Genomic DNA, 18546 nt, shown 5'->3' with positions numbered 1-18546 from the left:
CAGACTCACTTTGCTCTGCTTTAATCTTTAGCTCAGCTACAGTCACTTTTCTCGCATCTCCAGCAGGAAACCTTTCCTCAAAAGTAGAACAGTTTCTTGTAAAATGTCTCTTAACGTTTAACTTTAAGTCGCTTCTCATTCGCCAGCTTCTTGTCCGAATTCTCCCGTTCCACCTTAAATGGTACCTGAGGTGACAGAACGTAACTGCTGAACCATTTAAGGTGGAACGGGACAATGTGAATGAGAAACTGACTTCAGCCTCGTGACTTTTTAGTGTTTCAGTTTCTCGTTGCAGATTAAACGTATCAGGAAACCAGCTGGAGTGATTATAAACGCTAATAAGTCCATTAGTCTCTAAATCATCAATATTCATCTTAAATCTCTCTCTTTGCCGTTTCGTTAGCTACTAGCTAGGCGAGATTGTTGTCTGTGTTGCTATGGTGACCAGCAGTCTGTGCTGATCTTCAGGGTTAAAGGGTGAATCAGCAGTTCTACATTAACTCCAGAGTTTAAGACCATTTATTGTTAAACTGTGTTGAACGATCAGCAGAGCTTTATTTTACTGTAAAGGAGGATTATTTTATTTTTACCTACTAATCTGATTCAGCTGTGGAGCCACAGGGCAGTAAAAGAGCCGCATGTTGCTGACCCCTGACTTTAACCCTTTAACTTTGAGGCAGAGAAGTGGCTAAATCCCTCCAAATTCCTAGATTCCAAGAATCCCTCCTAAATCCTGTCCTAACTTTAGGATGAACCCCAACAGGGTCCTCACTTCTGTTTAAGGTCCGTTTCTATGGTTTTTAGGCAGCTGAGTCAGCAGCATAGTTCACTACCAGCATAATGAGCTCCATTTATTGCTACTGTAAAACGCTGCTTTCACTGTGAGATGATTTTCTTTTCTAACTCTGCGTTTTAAAGATCTCAGACGCTGCAGACTCGATCTCCACCGCCCCTCTGATCACCTTCGTGTGTTAATGTTGATGATGAAATATTACAGTGATGGTGGTGAATAATGAGGAGACGGAGCTGAACGTGTGTCTGTTTATTAGGAGGAGTAACGTTAGCGCGCTCGGCTAAAGCGTTTGGGAAATGGAGACTGAAACTGGGGAGCGGCGACGCTCTGATAAACAGCAGGGGGCGCTCTCACAGTATTCACAACTTACAGTTTAGCACACTTTAGTTCTGTTTTGCCTTTTTTACATCAGTAAAGGCAGCTTAACTCATTTTTAACATTATTTTGATGACATGTTTATGCTTCAGCTGTGTGTGTGTGTGGTCGGTTGCTAAGAAACAGACATTTTTACACGTCTGGTATGTTCTTATGTCGTCCCTTTTCATTTAAATGTTTATTACTCTTTTCAGTCTGTTCTCTGCTCTAAAGTTTGGCTACACTGTAAGTCAGGCTCCCACTCAGTGTGCTCAGTTTAAATAAAGGTTGACTGATGGACGAAAGTTTAAAACTATTCGTACAGTACTTTACAAAAGCCTAGTAGATCTAAGAGGCAAACGTCAGACAGTAGACGTTTCTTGGCCTTTATGTGACGACACCCGCCCGTCAGCATCGCGCTGCGCAGCTCCGCTCGACGGCTAAAATGTCTCTGTTTAAAGTGAACAGACAGGATGTGCATAAAACCCTCGTGCTGTGATAAAGTGAACCTGCTGTACAGGCAGGAGTCCTGAGAACCGAGGCTAATAATGCGTCACGTAACGCTGCTGTATTCAGTCGATATGAGAAAGCAGGCTGAGTGTTGCAGTGTTTACTCAGTGGAACTGAAAGGAGGACATTCTGTTACCTTTACATCCTTGAACTTGGTCATGATGACCTCAGCGGTGGTGGGGTGCAGCGCAGGGAGCTCCTCATACAGGTTCGGGAAACACACCAGAGATCCCAGCAAAACCTGAGCCTCTACTCTCGGAGCCTGAGGGAGAGGGAGACAGAGAGAGAGAGAGACAGAGAGAGAGAGAGAGAGAGAGAGAGCGCGAGAGAGAGAGAGAGAGAGAGAGAGAGAGAGAGAGAGAGCGAGAGAGAAGAATCTGTAAAGACGTTTGAAAGACTGAAGTCCGACTCCCTCTCACATCTGAACACAATGTCACAGTTTTCAGGCACAGACTATGATTTCGCAAAGACTGGGGATCTTGCAGTGTCACTGCAACTAGAGTTGAGTTTATTTCCCATCATGCACCTGGTGGAAATTTACAAGCAGATAAACCCTTTTCCTTCCACTCTGTAGTGACATAGATGGGAAAACACATTGGCTGGACATGTAAAGATCCGAGGCTCAGCCCAGTTCACTGTAGAGCTGTATACTTTGGCTGATCTTTTAATTAACCTGTAAAATATGCAGCTACTTTTTCATTTAACAAAGATTTACAGACCAACAAAACATGCAGTGATTCAGCATCGTTGACTGGTTGTTATGAACTAAACCATAAGAAACAAAATAAGAAATCAGTGTAACAGAAAGCAAAAAAAACCATTTTTTTTTTTTAAAGAGATTTCAGGCTCTTGCGCATGCATTTTCTCCCTTGCTCTCTCTCACTCTTTCTCTCTCACTCTCTCTCTTTCTTTCTTTCTTTCTCTCTCTCTCTCTCTCTCTCTCTCTCTCTCTCTCTCTCTTTCACTCACTCTCTCACTCTTTCTCTCTCTCTCTCTCTTTCTTTCTCTTACTCTCTCAGTCTCTCACTCTCTCACGTCCCTGGCACGTCACTACTGGCATGAGCCAAGACTTCAAACTTTCGATAATTTTGTCGCAGCGTCAAGACGAGAAAAAGACCGAGTTAAGACGGCCGTCCTGACCACCTCACTAAACGGTCGAGATGGGGCGAGCGCGACGCAACACTAGCAAGACTCTCATGATTTTATTCCGACACTGCAAATCTGTCTGCGGCAGTGAAATGCGGCTCTGGAGTTGGTGTGCTCTGGTGGTGTTGCGCTCTGGTGGTGTTGCGCTCTGGTGGTATTATGCTCTGGTGTTGGTGCGCTCTGGTGTTGGTGCGCTCTGGTGTTGGTGCGCTCTGGTGGTATTATGCTCTGGTGTTGGTGCGCTCTGGTGTTGGTGCGCTCTGGTGGTATTATGCTCTGGTGTTGGTGCGCTCTGGAGTTGGTGCGCTCTGGTGGTGTTGCGCTCTGGTGTTGGTGTGCTCTGGTGGTATTATGCTCTGGTGTTGGTGCGCTCTGGTGGTGTTGCGCTCTGGTGGTGTTGCGCTCTGGTGGTGTTGCGCTCTGGTGTTGGTGTGCTCTGGTGGTATTATGCTCTGGTGTTGGTGTGCTCTGGTGGTATTATGCTCTGGAGTTGGTGCGCTCTGGTGTTGGTGCGCTCTGGTGGTGTTGCGCTCTGGTGTTGGTGCGCTCTGGTGTTGGTGCGCTCTGGTGGTATTATGCTCTGGTGTTGGTGTGCTCTGGTGGTATTATGCTCTGGTGTTGGTGTACTCTGGTGGTATTATGCTCTGGTGTTGGTGCGCTCTGGTGGTATTATGCTCTGGTGTTGGTGCGCTCTGGTGGTATTATGCTCTGGTGTTGGTGTGCTCTGGTGGTATTATGCTCTGGTGTTGGTGTGCTCTGGTGGTATTATGCTCTGGTGTTGGTGTGCTCTGGTGGTATTATGCTCTGGTGTTGGTGCGCTCTGGTGGTATTATGCTCTGGTGTTGGTGTGCTCTGGTGGTATTATGCTCTGGTGTTGGTGTGCTCTGGTGGTATTATGCTCTGGTGTTGCTGTGCTCTGGTGGTGTTGCGCTCTGGTGTTGGTGTGCTCTGGTGGTGTTGTGCTCTGGTGGTATTATGCTCTGGTGTTGGTGTGCTCTGGTGGTGTTGCGCTCTGGTGTTGGTGTGCTCTGGTGGTATTATGCTCTGGTGTTGGTGCGCTCTGGTGGTGTTGCGCTCTGGTGTTGGTGTGCTCTGGTGGTATTATGCTCTGGTGTTGGTGCGCTCTGGTGGTGTTGCGCTCTGGTGTTGGTGTGCTCTGGTGGTGTTGTGCTCTGGTGGTATTATGCTCTGGTGTTGGTGTGCTCTGGTGGTATTATGCTCTGGTGTTGGTGTGCTCTGGTGGTGTTGCGCTCTGGTGGTGTTGTGCTCTGGTGGTGTTGTGCTCTGGTGGTGTTGCGCTCTGGTGGTGTTGCGCTCTGGTGTTGGTGTGCTCTGGTGTTGGTGCGCTCTGGTGGTGGTGCGCTCTGGTGGTGTTGCGCTCTGGTGTTTCTGCAGGTTCTGATTTTTCTGTACTGAAAATGTGAGAACACACACACGCGCTCACTCGGCCTCGCTAACCGCTGTGTTGTCATGCTCTGCGCTGCACTGCTTATCGGGTTATGAGATGCAGAGGCAGACGCTCTCTCTCTCTCTTTCTTTCTCTCTCTCTCTCTCTCTCTCTCTCTCTCTTTCACTCACTCTCTCACTCTTTTTCTCTCTCTCTCTCTTTCTTTCTCTTACTCTCTCAGTCTCTCACTCTCTCATGTCCCTGGCACGTCACTACTGGCATGAGCCAAGACTTCAAACTTTCGATAATTTTGTCACAGCGTCAAGACGAGAAAAAGACCGAGTTAAGACGGCCGTCCTGACCACCTCACTAAACGGCCGAGATGGGGCGAGCGTGACGCAACACTAGCAAGACTCTCATGATTTTATTCCGACACTGCAAATCTGTCTGCGGCAGTGAAATCGCTTGAAAAGTTGTTTGGTGTGAGGCCGGCATTGAGGTTTAAAGGGCCAAAATGCCACATTTTGCTTGCGTTTTATGGTTTATGGTTGCCCTGTAGCATTAGTGTGGTTTTATGTGACAAAAGCTCTTTACACGACTCTTTCCCCACTCGCATGGTCTCCTCAGTGGAGCAAACTCAGGAGACCATGCGAGTGTCTTTTCACCATTTTACTTTTTTATTTCTTTATTCATTTGTGTGGATTTTTTCCCCAATTTTCTCCCAAGTTTAGTCGTATCCAGTTCTACCCACTCGTTAGGACTCCCTGATCACACGATACCACCATGAAGGCAAACACAGGCTTCCTCAGAGTCCTGTGAAGCTCCACCGCATCTTCTCAAACTGCTGCTAATGCAGCGTCATCGGACAGCCGAACGCGCTCAGAGGAGAACGCTAACCACCAGATCTGTTACATCAGCTAACAGACACCATACTGTGATAGAGTGATGGGGGAAATGGGGGGGATCCATCCTAACCACCCAGAGAGAGCGAGGACAACTGTCCTCTCTTGGACTCTGCAGCATCAGCAGGGATCGAACTCACGATCTCCTGATATCAGAGCCAACGTTTAGACGGTTTGCGCCACTCAGGAGACCATGCGAGTGTCTTTTCACCATTTTGATTTTTTTACTTGCTGTATTTTCTGCTTTCGTGCTGTCAGTTTTCACTGGCTGTTGGAGTTCAGACTGAGTTGCTGACCAGTTCACACTAGTAGACTACAATCAGAGTTGGGTCGAATAAAATCACACATTAGGTTTTCTCAGACTGGTCTGAAATGCAATCTGGAGGCTAAAACTCTGACTCTGCGCTGCTCACACACTGCTCTATTTACTCTCCTGTTGAATCTGACTGACCCAAAAATCTACAGCCTGGAGCCGACCAGCCCAGACTCAGCCGGACTGAGAATCAGGCATTATCGGGGTAAAGGTCGTGCAGTGTAACCCCGGCTTAAGCAGGATAAAAGTGATTGGCCGCACTTTTTCAAAAACCAATCCAGGCTGAAACAGTCCTTATAACTTCAGCGCAAGTGGGCGGGCTAAACTGCTGTAGGCTGCATAGGTGAATTTACATCAGTGTGCTGATTTTTGTGACACAAAATCACAAAAATGACGTTTTAAACTTGCTGTTTTCCACATAGGGACAGTACAGTCTGGGGAGTGAGCGGCACATTTTGAAGCTGTCAGCAATGTTTATGCAGTAAATAATGGGGCCCTTTAAAATCCGTGTGAACTTTGTAAAACGACTAAAATCGAAAGTAATGAACAGAACTTTTCCAGGATGTTTTTCTGTGGTTGGATGTATGAGCGTTCGCACAGTGAGGGGCATAATGACAGTGCATGTGTCAGAAAACCTGTGTGGTGCACAAGTGTGAAGTGTGTGGTACAGTGACGGTAAGTGATGCTGTCAGGAAATAAACAGGTGAGGTGCTAACGCGTGGTGGAACGCAACTTTATGCAGTTTAACAGCTTCCAGTACAACGTGCTTCGGGTCACCATCTCGTGTTTCCATAGCGACGTCATCTGTGAATTTTTACCAGTGTTTCTCCAGATTCACCCTGAAGGCTGTTCATATGTATATATGTACACACACACACACACACACGTGTAGATGTATAGATGTATACAGATATATACGTACACACATACATATCATCTGAGTGTTTTTGATTAGTGAGCTGACACAATTCACTCCTTCATTCTGTGTGTTTCTACAGAAATGTGACAAAATATGACCTGATCTTCATTCAAGCAGATAAACAGAGCCCAATAAAACAAACAAGAAAAACAATTATTTAGTTTTTCATCCATTTATTAAACAAAGCCATCCAACATGAAATGTCTTTGTTGGCAAAAGTATGTGAACCTCTAGCGTCATCAGTTTGGTAAAGGTGCTAATTAGGGCCATGAGATTCAATCAGCTGGACGACAACCAGGTGTGAGTGTGGCTGACCCGCTTAAAACACATCAGCCTGCAGTCTTCACCATCACAATCTAGTATTTACCACACACATTTATTAGTGCATCACAGTGAATGAGATTTCTGAGGAGCTCAGAAAAACAACGCTCGTTAGGCTGGAAGAGGTTCCAGAACTATTTCTGATGGGTTTGGACTTCACCGGTCACATCGTCAGACAGGCAGTGTACAAATAGATTTAACACCATTGTTATCTCTCCCAAGAGTGGTCATCCAACAAAAACGACTCCAAGATTAAGGCACAGAATATTCTTCCTGTAACTGCTGATCAGCCCTGCAGTTTGTCCTGAAGGAATTTTGGCTCAGTCCTTCTTACAGAACTGCTTTATCTCTGCTGTGTCGGTGGGCTTTCTTGCGTGAACGCCACACCTAAAGCTCTGCCTCAGTGTTTCTATTGGATTAAGCTCTGGACTTTGACTCAGCCATTTCAAAACACAGCGTTTCGTCTGCTTCAACCATTCTTTGTAGACAAAACTGGTGTTTTTATTGTCATTGTCTTTCTGCAGGACCCACCTTCTGTTGAGCTTCAGCTCAGGGTCGAATGCCCGAACATTCTGTTGTAGAATTCCTAGATAAAATCCAGAATTCATAGCTCCATTAAATCATGGCAAGCTGTCCTGTAGTAGCAAAACAGCCCCAAACTGCAATACTGCCACCACCATGCTTCTAGGCTGGGATGCTGTTCTTATTCTGAAACAGTGTTCGGTTTTGCCAAACAGAACATCTCATTTAAGTCAAAGACTTATTTTTGTATTATCTGGCAACATAACATTTCAGCAGTCTTTGGGAAACTTTAAACAGGCAGAAATGTTCCTCCTGGAGAGTGGAGGCTTTCTCCATGCTGTCATTCCACACATCCTACTCTTATTCAGTATTCAGCCTGATGATGGACTCAGGAACACTGACATTAGCCAGCGTAAGAGAGGCCAGCAGATCCTTAGATGTTACCCTGGTGTTCTTTCTAATCTCTCAGAATATTCTACGCCTTAATCTTGGAGTCATTTTTGTTGGATGACCACTCTTGGGAGAGATAACGATGGTGTTCAATTAAATCTATTTGTACACTGCCAGTCTGACGATGTGACCGGTGAAGTCCAAACTCACCAGAAATAGATCTGGAACCTCTTCCAGCCTAACGAGCTTTGGCAAATGTTTTTCTGAGCTCCTCAGAAATCTCATTCACTGCGATGCACCAATAAATGTGTGTGGTAAATATGAGATTGTGATGGTGAAGACTGGTTGTCGTCCAGCTGATTGAATCTCATGGCCCTAATTAGCACCTTTACCAAACTGATGACGCTAGAGGTTCACATACTTTTGCCAACAAAGACATTTCATGTTGGATGGCTTTGTTCAATAAATGGATGAAAAACGATATAATTGTTTTTCTTGTTTGTTTTATTGGGCTCTGTTTATCTGCTTGAATGAAGATCAGGTCATATTTTGTCACATTTCTGTAGAAATGCACAGAATGAAGGAGTGAATTCTGTCAGCTCACTAATCAAAAACACTCAGATATGTATGTGTGTACGTATATATCTGTATACATCTACACATCTACACATATATATTGAAGCAGACGAAACGCTGTGTTTTGAAATGGGTCAAAGTCAAAGTCCAGATAAGAAATCCAATAGAAACACTGAGGCAGAGCTTTAGGTGTGGCGTTCACGCAAGAAAGCCCACCGACACAGCAGAGATAAAGCAGTTCTGTAAGAAGGACCGAGCCAAAATTCCTTCAGGACAAACTGCAGGGCTGATCAACAGTTACAGGAAGAATATTCTGTGCCTTAATCTTGGAGTCATTTTTGTTGGATGACCACTCTTGGGAGAGATAACAATGGTGTTAAATCTATTTGTACACTGCCTGTCTGACGATGTGACCGGTGAAGTCCAAACCCATCAGAAATAGTTCTGGAACCTCTTCCAGCCTAACGAGCTTTGGCAAATGTTTTTCTGAGCTCCTCAGAAATCTCATTCACTGCGATGCACCAATAAATGTGTGTGGTAAATATGAGATTGTGATGGTGAAGACTGGTTGTCGTCCAGCTGATTGAATCTCATGGCCCTAATTAGCACCTTTACCAAACTGATGACGCTAGAGGTTCACATACTTTTGCCAACAAAGACATTTCATGTTGGATGGCTTTGTTCAATAAATGGATGAAAAACGATATAATTGTTTTTCTTGTTTGTTTTATTGGGCTCTGTTTATCTGCTTGAATGAAGATCAGGTCATATTTTGTCACATTTCTGTAGAAATGCACAGAATGAAGGAGTGAATTCTGTCAGCTCACTAATCAAAAACACTCAGATATGTATGTGTGTACGTATATATCTGTATACATCTACACATCTACACATATATATTGAAGCAGACGAAACGCTGTGTTTTGAAATGGGTCAAAGTCAAAGTCCAGATAAGAAATCCAATAGAAACACTGAGGCAGAACTTTAGGTGTGGCGTTCACGCAAGAAAGCCCACCAACACAGCAGAGATAAAAATTCCTTCAGGACAAACTGCAGAGCTGATCTACAGTTACAGGAACAGTTGGTGGAACTTACTGCTGCTTAAGGGGGTCACAGCAGTTACTGAAAGCAGAGGTTCATATACTTTTGCCAACAAAGACATTTCAAGTTAGATTACTCAGCTCAATAAATGAATGAATGAATATTTTTGTGTTATTTGTTTAATTGAGTTCTTTCCATGTACTGAGTTAAATGAAGGTTGATCATATTTTATGCATAAATTCACAAAAAGATAAAGGGTTCACACATTTTCAGCAGCGCTGTATATTATAATAATCCACAGTGAGGGCTGGCCAGGCTAGACTTGAGACGCTTAGATGCACATTAAGGGCGCTTTCACCCTGCCTCGTCTGGTGTGGACCCATCAAACTTCTTCTTTAGTTCGGTCCATTTTGACAGGTGTGAACACTCCACCTGTACTCAGGTGCGCACTAAACAAATGACCGTGATCTGGCAAAAAACATGGTTCTCGGATCACTTCCAAATGGACCCTGGTTCAGTTTGCTGCTTCTGATGGAGACGCATTTTGTGATGGTCTGAAAATACAGTTCAGTATCACAGCTTTTCAGTACGTCAGCGCTGTGCTGTCTGCATAATCTGCCTGCTTTACAGCAGACAAACTAAACAGCCCTGCACTTTTCTTTCCAGTTCACAGACACGTTACTCCTCACTGTACGTTCCTTCTGAGAAACTGTGAAACATGGGCTACGTTCACATTACAAGCCTCGTTGCTCAAATCCGATCTCTCTGACACGATGGTTCACACTCGTTTAGGAGCATCCTGACGTCCTGAAATGACCCTCATGAGCTCATCCTACTCAGTAACGTCACGTGAATGAATCACGTTCATCATCAGCACAAACTAACGAGCAGAACGAGCTTCGCTGAGAAGATCATTAACTCTGATCAGCTCTCAGCTTCATTATTAGAGCGAGACGAAGGAGAAAAAGGGGAGATGAGCTGCTTTTCCACCGTTTACTGGCTTTAACTTCTGTTCGGCGCTGCTGCCATGGTAACGCTGAATGATGGAGCAGTGGAAAAACAGCACATGAATTCCGATCTGAGCGTCACATTAAGGTCACATGGCCACGAATACGTATCCGATCTAGGACCACACGTGAAAGAGGCTCAGGTCGGATTCGAAAAGATCAGATTTGTGTCCACACAGCCCTGAAAACATCAGATCTGAGTCACATTAGGGCAAAAAATCGGATTTGTGCCACTTCAGCCTGGTAATGTGAACGTAGCCATGAAGTCTCTGCAGCATATTCCTCATTTTCCTTTCAAAAAAAGGCCTGAGACTCAACAGATTGCTGTGATTTTCTTCTCATTTCTTTGTCACAGTGAAGCAGAGCCTCGCCCTCCACTGGAATAACCACACCCACCAACCCCGCCTTCACCTCCGACTCTGCCGTTTACAATGTGATTTCACAGTGAACACCATTTCGGGTGTAAACAAGAATAAATGTGCCGTCTTTGGATGCCAAAGGCGAAGAGTGGTTAGTGTCAGTATTTCAGCTTAACTGGTAACATGACGGGCACTGCGGACGAATGTTTGAGTCCCTTTTACGATTGAAGTCAGTTTTTGGTTGAGCTCTTTAAAAACAATGCAATTTCAAGGCTGCATGGGTGACATTTCAACTCAACACACCAAGTTTTTGACCTTAATCAGACTAATATGATACAAAACTGGTACGAAGGAGACGTCCAAGACAAGCATGTGTTGCATAGATGTCTCTGACAGGGTCCGTATCAGCTAGTTAGCACTAAATTCCTATGTAATTTTCTATTTATTACATCGATTTCATCTTAATAGTTTGTTATTGATGCTTATTATATGGACATAACACTAATTAAAAAAATAAAATAAAAAAAAAGAACATGTTTCTCGTTCCGCAGTTTTTGAGCTAGAACCACAAAACTTGAAGGATCATGGGACCTAAACCCGAACAGTGTGATCTGAGGTATGGTATTCGTAAAATGATCGTTCAAAGACGACATTTTTTCCCCACAGGAAATGAACGGCGGAATGTTCAGGACATTTAAACTAACTGATACAAGTGATGTCACAAAGAACACCTCTCACACAGACACTCATACACAGTACACACAGACTCACAAGATTACAGCCTAATGCCCAGTAATAACAGCACAAATAACAGATTTAAGGTTCCACTGCATTTAAGGTAGAACTGAATTTAAGGGGGAACTGGTTTTAAGCAGGCAGTAAATTTAAGGTGGCAGTGAATTTAAGGTGGCAGTAAATTGAAGGTATTAGTAAAATTAAGGTGGCGGTGGATTTAAGGTAGCAGTTCAAGGTCGCACCTGGCAGCCATTACCATCCACCTTGGATACCATAGCAACCGCCTAGCAACATCTAAGCAAGACTTTAGCTACCATTTACAGTCTTCCAGCATTTTAACGTCCTAAAGTGATTAGCTGGCTTTTTCAAGCCAACTTACAGTTCGTTCACAAACTTTCCCTTTCTAGTTAACTACTGTTTACCTTAAAACATTTGATAAGACGTTACGCCTGGTTTGTTTTGTGTTTTATTGATTCAATCTGACTTCCACTGACATTTGATTATTTATATTTTTGATATTTTGCTAAAGTACAGCCTCCACACAGGGGGGTTCTGTTACAGCCCCCAAAGTAAACAAATCAGAGAACTATTTATCCATATATATGCAGAACAGATCACTTTTTGGACCTTTTTATGTACAGATTCATCAAGAATGTACTAAAGATGTCATATAATGTAATTTTATCATGTAATTTTTCACTAATCTTATTTTCTTTAACGCAGATATTTTATCTGTTTATTCTTAAGATCTTATCAGGTTCAATCAACACAGGACAGCATTGAATTTACTGTGTTCTGTATCAGTTTACCTGGCATTTTAGACACTGTTACAACTCACCCCTGTCCATTTCAATTAACCGCACCTGTGGGGCAAGTTGTCACATTTGCACTCACCCTGTTTTCAACTGAATTGTTCATAATCGGTAGAAGCTGGAAGCAAAGGTTTTGCATTGATTTGTAACAGCGATGTGCAGGTTGCTTGCACGAAATATTATTTGTCTTGTTCAAATGCTTTTAAAATTATTTAACTAAAACCACAACACCAGACAAAAAGGCTGCACCACACTCTCGCCTACATTTGCGCGCGTTTTGCTGTGTGAAAGTTCATGTTATGGAAATATGCTGATCGTGTGGGAGGAAGTTATAGGAAATGTGGGCATGTGCATCTTCACACAGAACACAATCACAACAAGAGCAGAGAGTTCAGGAAATGGGTGTGTTGGTGTGGTAGTGTGATGTCTCAGTGCTGGAGTGTGGGTGACATGTTTACTCAAAAACAAAAGTGGTGAATAAAAACAAAGGGGCGATATGGCTTCTACTGTTTCATTTAAAAAGCTCTATAATGTTCATATGATCCACACAGTCACTCTGACACACTGTAATACACTACAGGAAGTGTAGGGGGTGATATGGCTTCTACTGTTTCATTTAAAAAGCCTCTATAATGTTCATATGATCCACACAGTCACTCTGACACACTGTAATACACTACAGGACGTGTAGGGGGCGATATGGCTTCTACTGTTTCATTTAAAAAGCCTCTATAATGTTCATATGATCCACACAGCCACTCTGACAGACTGTAATACACTACAGGAAGTGTAGGGGGCGATATGGCTTCTACTGTTTCATTTAAAAAGCTCTATAATGCTCATATGATCCACACAGTCACTCTGACAGACTGTAATACACTACAGGAAGTGTAGGGGGCGATATGGCTTCTACTGTTTCATTTAAAAAGCTCTATAATGTTCATATGATCCACACAGTCACTCTGACAGACTGTAATACACTACAGGAAGTGTAGGGGGCGATATGGCTTCTACTGTTTCATTTCAAGAATACAGCTACTCGAAAACAAGGGGTAGGGGTAGAAATAAGAAATGGGACTGGGTCTAAGTCATTACTGTGGAGATACGAGGTTTTGCTCCGACGGGCGACGGATCTTTGGTTACAGCTCTACTCTCTCAGTGTGGGAGTGCGAGTGTGATGGAGTCTCACGTTGAGGGAAGAGCAGGCCGTCACTCTGCTGGCCGCTACGATGAAGTCCAGGATGAGCATGGTGGCCCCCGGCAGTCCGATAGAGAAGAAACGAGGGGAGCAGTGCTTAATGATGGTGTTGACGATGTCCTGCACACAGTAAACAAACAACACCAACATGAACACACGAGAATCGCTTCACCAGCTCCCTCTCAGTGTCCCCAACCCAGGAGCTCTGGACAACGACATAACTGATGACTGAGTCAGTTTTCAGTGCTGAAAACTGAATGTAAAGTGGCGACTATTCTCTCTGCTGATGTGTGTAAAACGTGTGTCCTACACACTTGTGGTAGAAATGTGGTTCTTCAAAGGTTCCTTAGTCAAGAAAATGGTTCTATATAGCACAATGAACACTCAAGAACTCTTTGCATGCTAAAATCGTTCTTCATATTGATGGATATATATATATATATATATATATCTCACCTTTTTGAAATATATATAGCACCGAAAACGGTTCTTCTATTGTTACGATGTCAAGCTTGTAATGACAGATGAACCTTTTTTTGGTGCTATACAGAACCATTTTCTTTATCAAAGAACCCTTGAAGAACCATCCTTTTAAAGTGTGTATATATTTATTTTCATAGGACTTCATGTAAAATCAATATTTATACAGCAGGGTCCAAAAGTCTGAGACCACTTTGGACATCTAGAATTGTTTTCATTTAACGCTGCAAATAAACAACAAAGTTTTAGAATTTGGAAAAATTTGAAAACAAAGAAAAGTCATGAAAAGTAAACTCAAACAGAAATATTCAAAATTCTGCACTATTTCTATGGAAATTTTGTGCCAAAGGTTTCAAATAAAATAACAAAAACCAAAAGCAAAATATTAAGAATCAAAATGGCCAAAATATTTTGCAAATCCAAATAATGAGAGGTAAATCAAACTAAACTTTTCAAAAAGATTATTGCTCATTTCTACTCATGCTGATACGAATGTATTACTCATTTTGCCAGATTTTGCTTTAATTTGTTTGTTTGCTTATTTGCTAATATATTTTTTTGCTTCTGAAAAATATTTTAGACACTTTGATACTCAATATTTTACCTGTGGGTTTTATTATTTTATTTGAACCATTTGGCATAAAATTAACTCCATTTCTAACTCACTGCTCAAATTTAAGTGAATCTGTGACGCTGACCATGTTAAGGTGTTTGTGAAAAAATATCAGATTTAGTTTTTTCAGTCATATCTCCTCCTGTAAAGCATCATCAGGTTGATTTGATCTGCTGATCAGAGGCTTTTGTCACTGTTAGTGATCAGAGTCGTGCCAACTCGAGTGCACGCGGTCATTACAGCAGAAGGGCGACAAGCACCAAGAAATCCTGAAATTCATGTTAAAATTCTACTGTTCTACTGTTCACTCAGACTGTTATGCTAATACAGTAATTTGTAATGAAAAAGTTTGTATTTAATTAGTAAAAAATGTAAAATAGCTGCATTTTCAGTAATGCTTTGACTTTTGGACCCCACTGTATGTTTAGCACTGTTCCGGAAACACTGACTGCTTTTCAGCCTTTAAGTGCACAAACAAAAGCCTCGTTCACCAAATTTAGTCTTAAAACCCACTTACAGAGTTTTCACGAAGAATCTGACTCACCAACGTTTCCTCACTTGTTCTTAGGTAGAAACAGAATCTACACACACTCAACAGCACCAAGGTGAGAACAGTTCTAGCTTTAAGAACGCGTCATGAATCTGACGCAGACTTTTTTAGGACCTTTCTCAAGAACACAGTTAAGAACAAACCTTGGAAGATACTGGAGAACGAGGCCCAGAGTGTTTGTACTTCTAAAGCAGCCATTAATATTTCATTATTTTAATTTCACACAGTCTGTAATGCTGTATTTATCTGCCTAAATGAAAGGTTAGTTTGAGCCGTTTTAAGGTTTCTCGTTGTGATGTCCGGCAGAGCCCTCTGACCTGGTCCTGGTGCAGCAGGCCGCAGTGCATGATGTTGTAGAAGTGCGTGAGGAAGTCTGAGTTCGGGGAAACGTCCTGCCTCCGTTTCATGATCTTACAGATCAGTTTGTAGGCGTGAAGTTTACCCTGTTTATACCGCTCCGACAGCATGGTGGCCTACAACACACACACACACACACACACACACACGATAAATTACTACATTAATACACCTTATTTTTCCAGCACATTCCTTTTTTCTTAAGATATTGATTGTGGTTTCTATTTTTACTCTTTCTGCATTGTGCAAATACATTTCAAAGTAAGTGCGAATTAATAATAACAACAATAATAATATCATTATTTATAGAAAGGTGGCAGCTTAAAGTACTTTAAAGATAATGCTTAACAGGAACAGCAGAACTATAGCTGTGTCCTAATTCGGGGCTGCATCCTTCAGAGGCTGCATTTGAAGGCTGATTGCGTCACAGCGGTGCGACCAGACCGTCCCATCTCGAAGGCTCCTTCATATGCGGCTGAGAAACGCACCCTTTTTTCCATGGCAACGAAGGATCCAACGGGTGGATCCAACGTTTGAGCTGCGGAGCCGCGAGACAGTTATACAGATATTCCTGTTTCCAGACAGATCAATGGTCACTTCAGTCACCCTGATCAGCAAAAACATAATTTATAAAAGTACACAGTATATTTGTCTATGATGGGCAGCATTCTGACCTCTGATCAGGCAAAAGTTTCAAAGCTGGTAGACCAGCCGGGAAAATCTGTCTGCAGCACGGAATGTTGAACGAGCATTTTGTCATGAATTACATAGAAATCGCCTCTTTACGTTTTTATACGGCCTTCTGTTTAATTTTCACTTCAGCGTGGAAGTACACTGCCGCCGAAATGAAAAGCGAAACCTTCCACGTCGCTCACGCCACGCAGACGCAGTGTGAATCAGACAATATGAGAATCTGCGTGTTCACGTGATCGGTTGCTCGAGAATGACTTTGTTCATTTGAACTGTTTTACTGTTATATTGTTTTAGTTATCGTTATTTAGTTTATGTTTTAGTGATCGTTCTACTTTATTTAGGCTCTTCATTAATTAGCGTGATTTCTCTTCATGCATGCTTCCACCCGCACCCGCCTGAAGGGATCTGATTTCCACCTGCTCCCGCGAGCAACACTGAAAATATCGTCCCGTGCCACAAGATATTGTGTCGGGTGCTGCGGGAATCTGCGGGAGTGAAGACCTCTAGTGTGAAGTCATTGAAAATGTGTTATTTTATATGTTCTTCACAGAAAATGAGCAAAGGCCAAGAATCTGGGGTTGCAATAATAATAAATCACATCATTTTTTCTTTTGGTAAACATTGAAAATGGGTCCCACAGACCTGAACACAGAAGGGGGAATGTAACCTGGGCTCGTTTATACAGCTCGATTTATAGAAGGTAAAAAGTGCTGGAATCTTTACTGATGCAGGAGCGCAGTCGGTACAAATGGCAGACACGGCGCATTCGGACGGGACTGAATTCACTGAGAAACACCAGTAACACCAGAAACACCAGGATAGGGCTAATGACACAGACCAGATTAAAGAGATGAAGACCAAAGAGCCGTAGAGTTTTACTGAAGCTCTGAGTTAAAGAGCTGCGTTTTCAGGTGTTTATTAAAAGTGAGCTCTGAGCTCGACTGTCTAATAAAAGCTGAACTGAGCTCCACAGTTTAGAAGCAGAATAACTGAAAGAGTCTCTCCACGTTTTCTGTGTTTTACTGAAGGAGTTCAGAAGGTCAGAATCTGCAGATCTGAGATCATAAACAGACGGTCAGGAGCTTTAAGGTCATTTAGAGCTTTAAAAACCAGCAGCAGAGCTTTAAACTCTCTCTAACAGATCCAGGCGGGCAGTGCAGTGTGTAAAAGATCCAGGCGGTCAGTGCAGTGTGTAACAGATCCAGGCGGTCAGTGCAGTGTGTAACAGATCCAGGCGGTCAGTGCAGTGTGTAACAGATCCAGGCGGTCAGTGCAGTGTGTAACGGGGTGATATGAGCTCTCTGTGTTGGTGCTGTGAGGATCTGTGCTGCTGCGTTCTGCAATAAATAAATAAAAAATAAGTGTACACACTTTGAACAGCCATGGAGTGAGAATCCGGAGCGGAGGAATGAGATCCGGAGGGGGCGGAGACGACTGGTTGTCGAGGGAGATTCCCAGATTGTCTCTGATCTGCAAAAAACGAACACAGAGATAAATATTTAGACACAATTCAGTGCTGATTTGATGATTTGTAATTCTGTATCATCCTCTGAGTGCATCTCAGCTCTGCCCTGTACCTGTATATATGTTCCAGTTCAAAAATAATCTCAAAATATGAATAATTTTTGATATTTTTTTTATATAGTGTAGACTGAACTACTATAAGTTACACACTGGAAGGTGTTTGAAGATGATTTATTCAAAATTACAAGTTTTCTAGGAAAAACAGGAACTGCTGAATAAAATATTAATTATTTATTCGTAATGCTTTCTTGGTAACTAATCCGCCTCAAGATTTGATTACCACTTTTTAAATAGGCATTCTGGATATAAATTTTATTAGAATTTAATTTTTGACATTAATTTTATTCAATCTGTATGTTAATTATATTAAAAATTCATTCTGGATCTTAATTTTATTAGAACTTCATTCTAGATCTTGACTGTGGAATCATCTACGTTCAGTTCATCATTCTAGACGCATCTAAAACTAATTATCAGAACCTTATAGAGCCGTTTAACGGGGATTCCAGACCTCTGAATAGTGATGTATGCAGTGTTCTGCATTACCTTGGCTAAGTTCTGCCAGAGCTCACACAGGTAGTCGAAAACCTGTGCGTGGATCTCTGGGTCTTTAATGGTGTTCACGTCTCCCAGAATGCCGAGCATCCTCCTCCACATCACCGTGGCAACATCAGCATGCCAGCCGGTCAGAGAACCCCCGGCCATCACGCTGCAGTCCTCAGTGGGAAACTCGCTCGTCTCTGAACAGACAGAGAATCTGGGGTCAATACTACAAACTACCTGTAGACGCTGTGGGGAGACGAGTTAATGAACGAGTTTCACTGTCAGTTTTTAATAACTTCACATATCAAAGACTGACCGGCTCCACAGTGAGGGCAAAATACACCACAGGAGTGGTAGAAAAAAAATTAATAAACAAAGAACTCTTTCTGACACAGTTTTACCAGCATTTCTGTTTACATGAAGCCCAGCAACAGTTTCCTTTACTATTACGAGTAAATTACAGAGTAACTCTGTAGTTACTGTTACAGTCTAACTCTGTAG

At 42.7% G+C, this 18546-nt stretch overlaps 1 protein-coding gene across 1 annotated transcript in view; it reads right to left on the bottom strand.

Annotated features, from left to right (window-relative positions):
* ralgapa1 (Ral GTPase activating protein catalytic subunit alpha 1) overlaps window positions 1-18546 on the bottom strand; it is a 154782-nt gene that overhangs the window by 86203 nt on the left and 50033 nt on the right. The window contains exons 23-27 of the mRNA XM_036593818.1: window positions 18049-18242; window positions 17350-17448; window positions 15246-15401; window positions 13277-13405; window positions 1794-1919 (exon numbers count right to left, since the gene is read on the bottom strand). Of these exons, the coding sequence (XP_036449711.1) occupies window positions 1794-1919; window positions 13277-13405; window positions 15246-15401; window positions 17350-17448; window positions 18049-18242 (704 nt within the window). The remainder of the gene's footprint in view (window positions 1-1793; window positions 1920-13276; window positions 13406-15245; window positions 15402-17349; window positions 17449-18048; window positions 18243-18546) is intronic.

This window comes from Colossoma macropomum, unplaced genomic scaffold (genome assembly GCF_904425465.1).
Source record: "Colossoma macropomum unplaced genomic scaffold, Colossoma_macropomum, whole genome shotgun sequence".
Taxonomy (NCBI): Eukaryota; Metazoa; Chordata; class Actinopteri; order Characiformes; family Serrasalmidae; genus Colossoma; species Colossoma macropomum.
The sequence above is the reverse complement of the archived record's forward strand: the minus strand, read 5'-3'. Positions and strand labels throughout refer to the sequence as shown.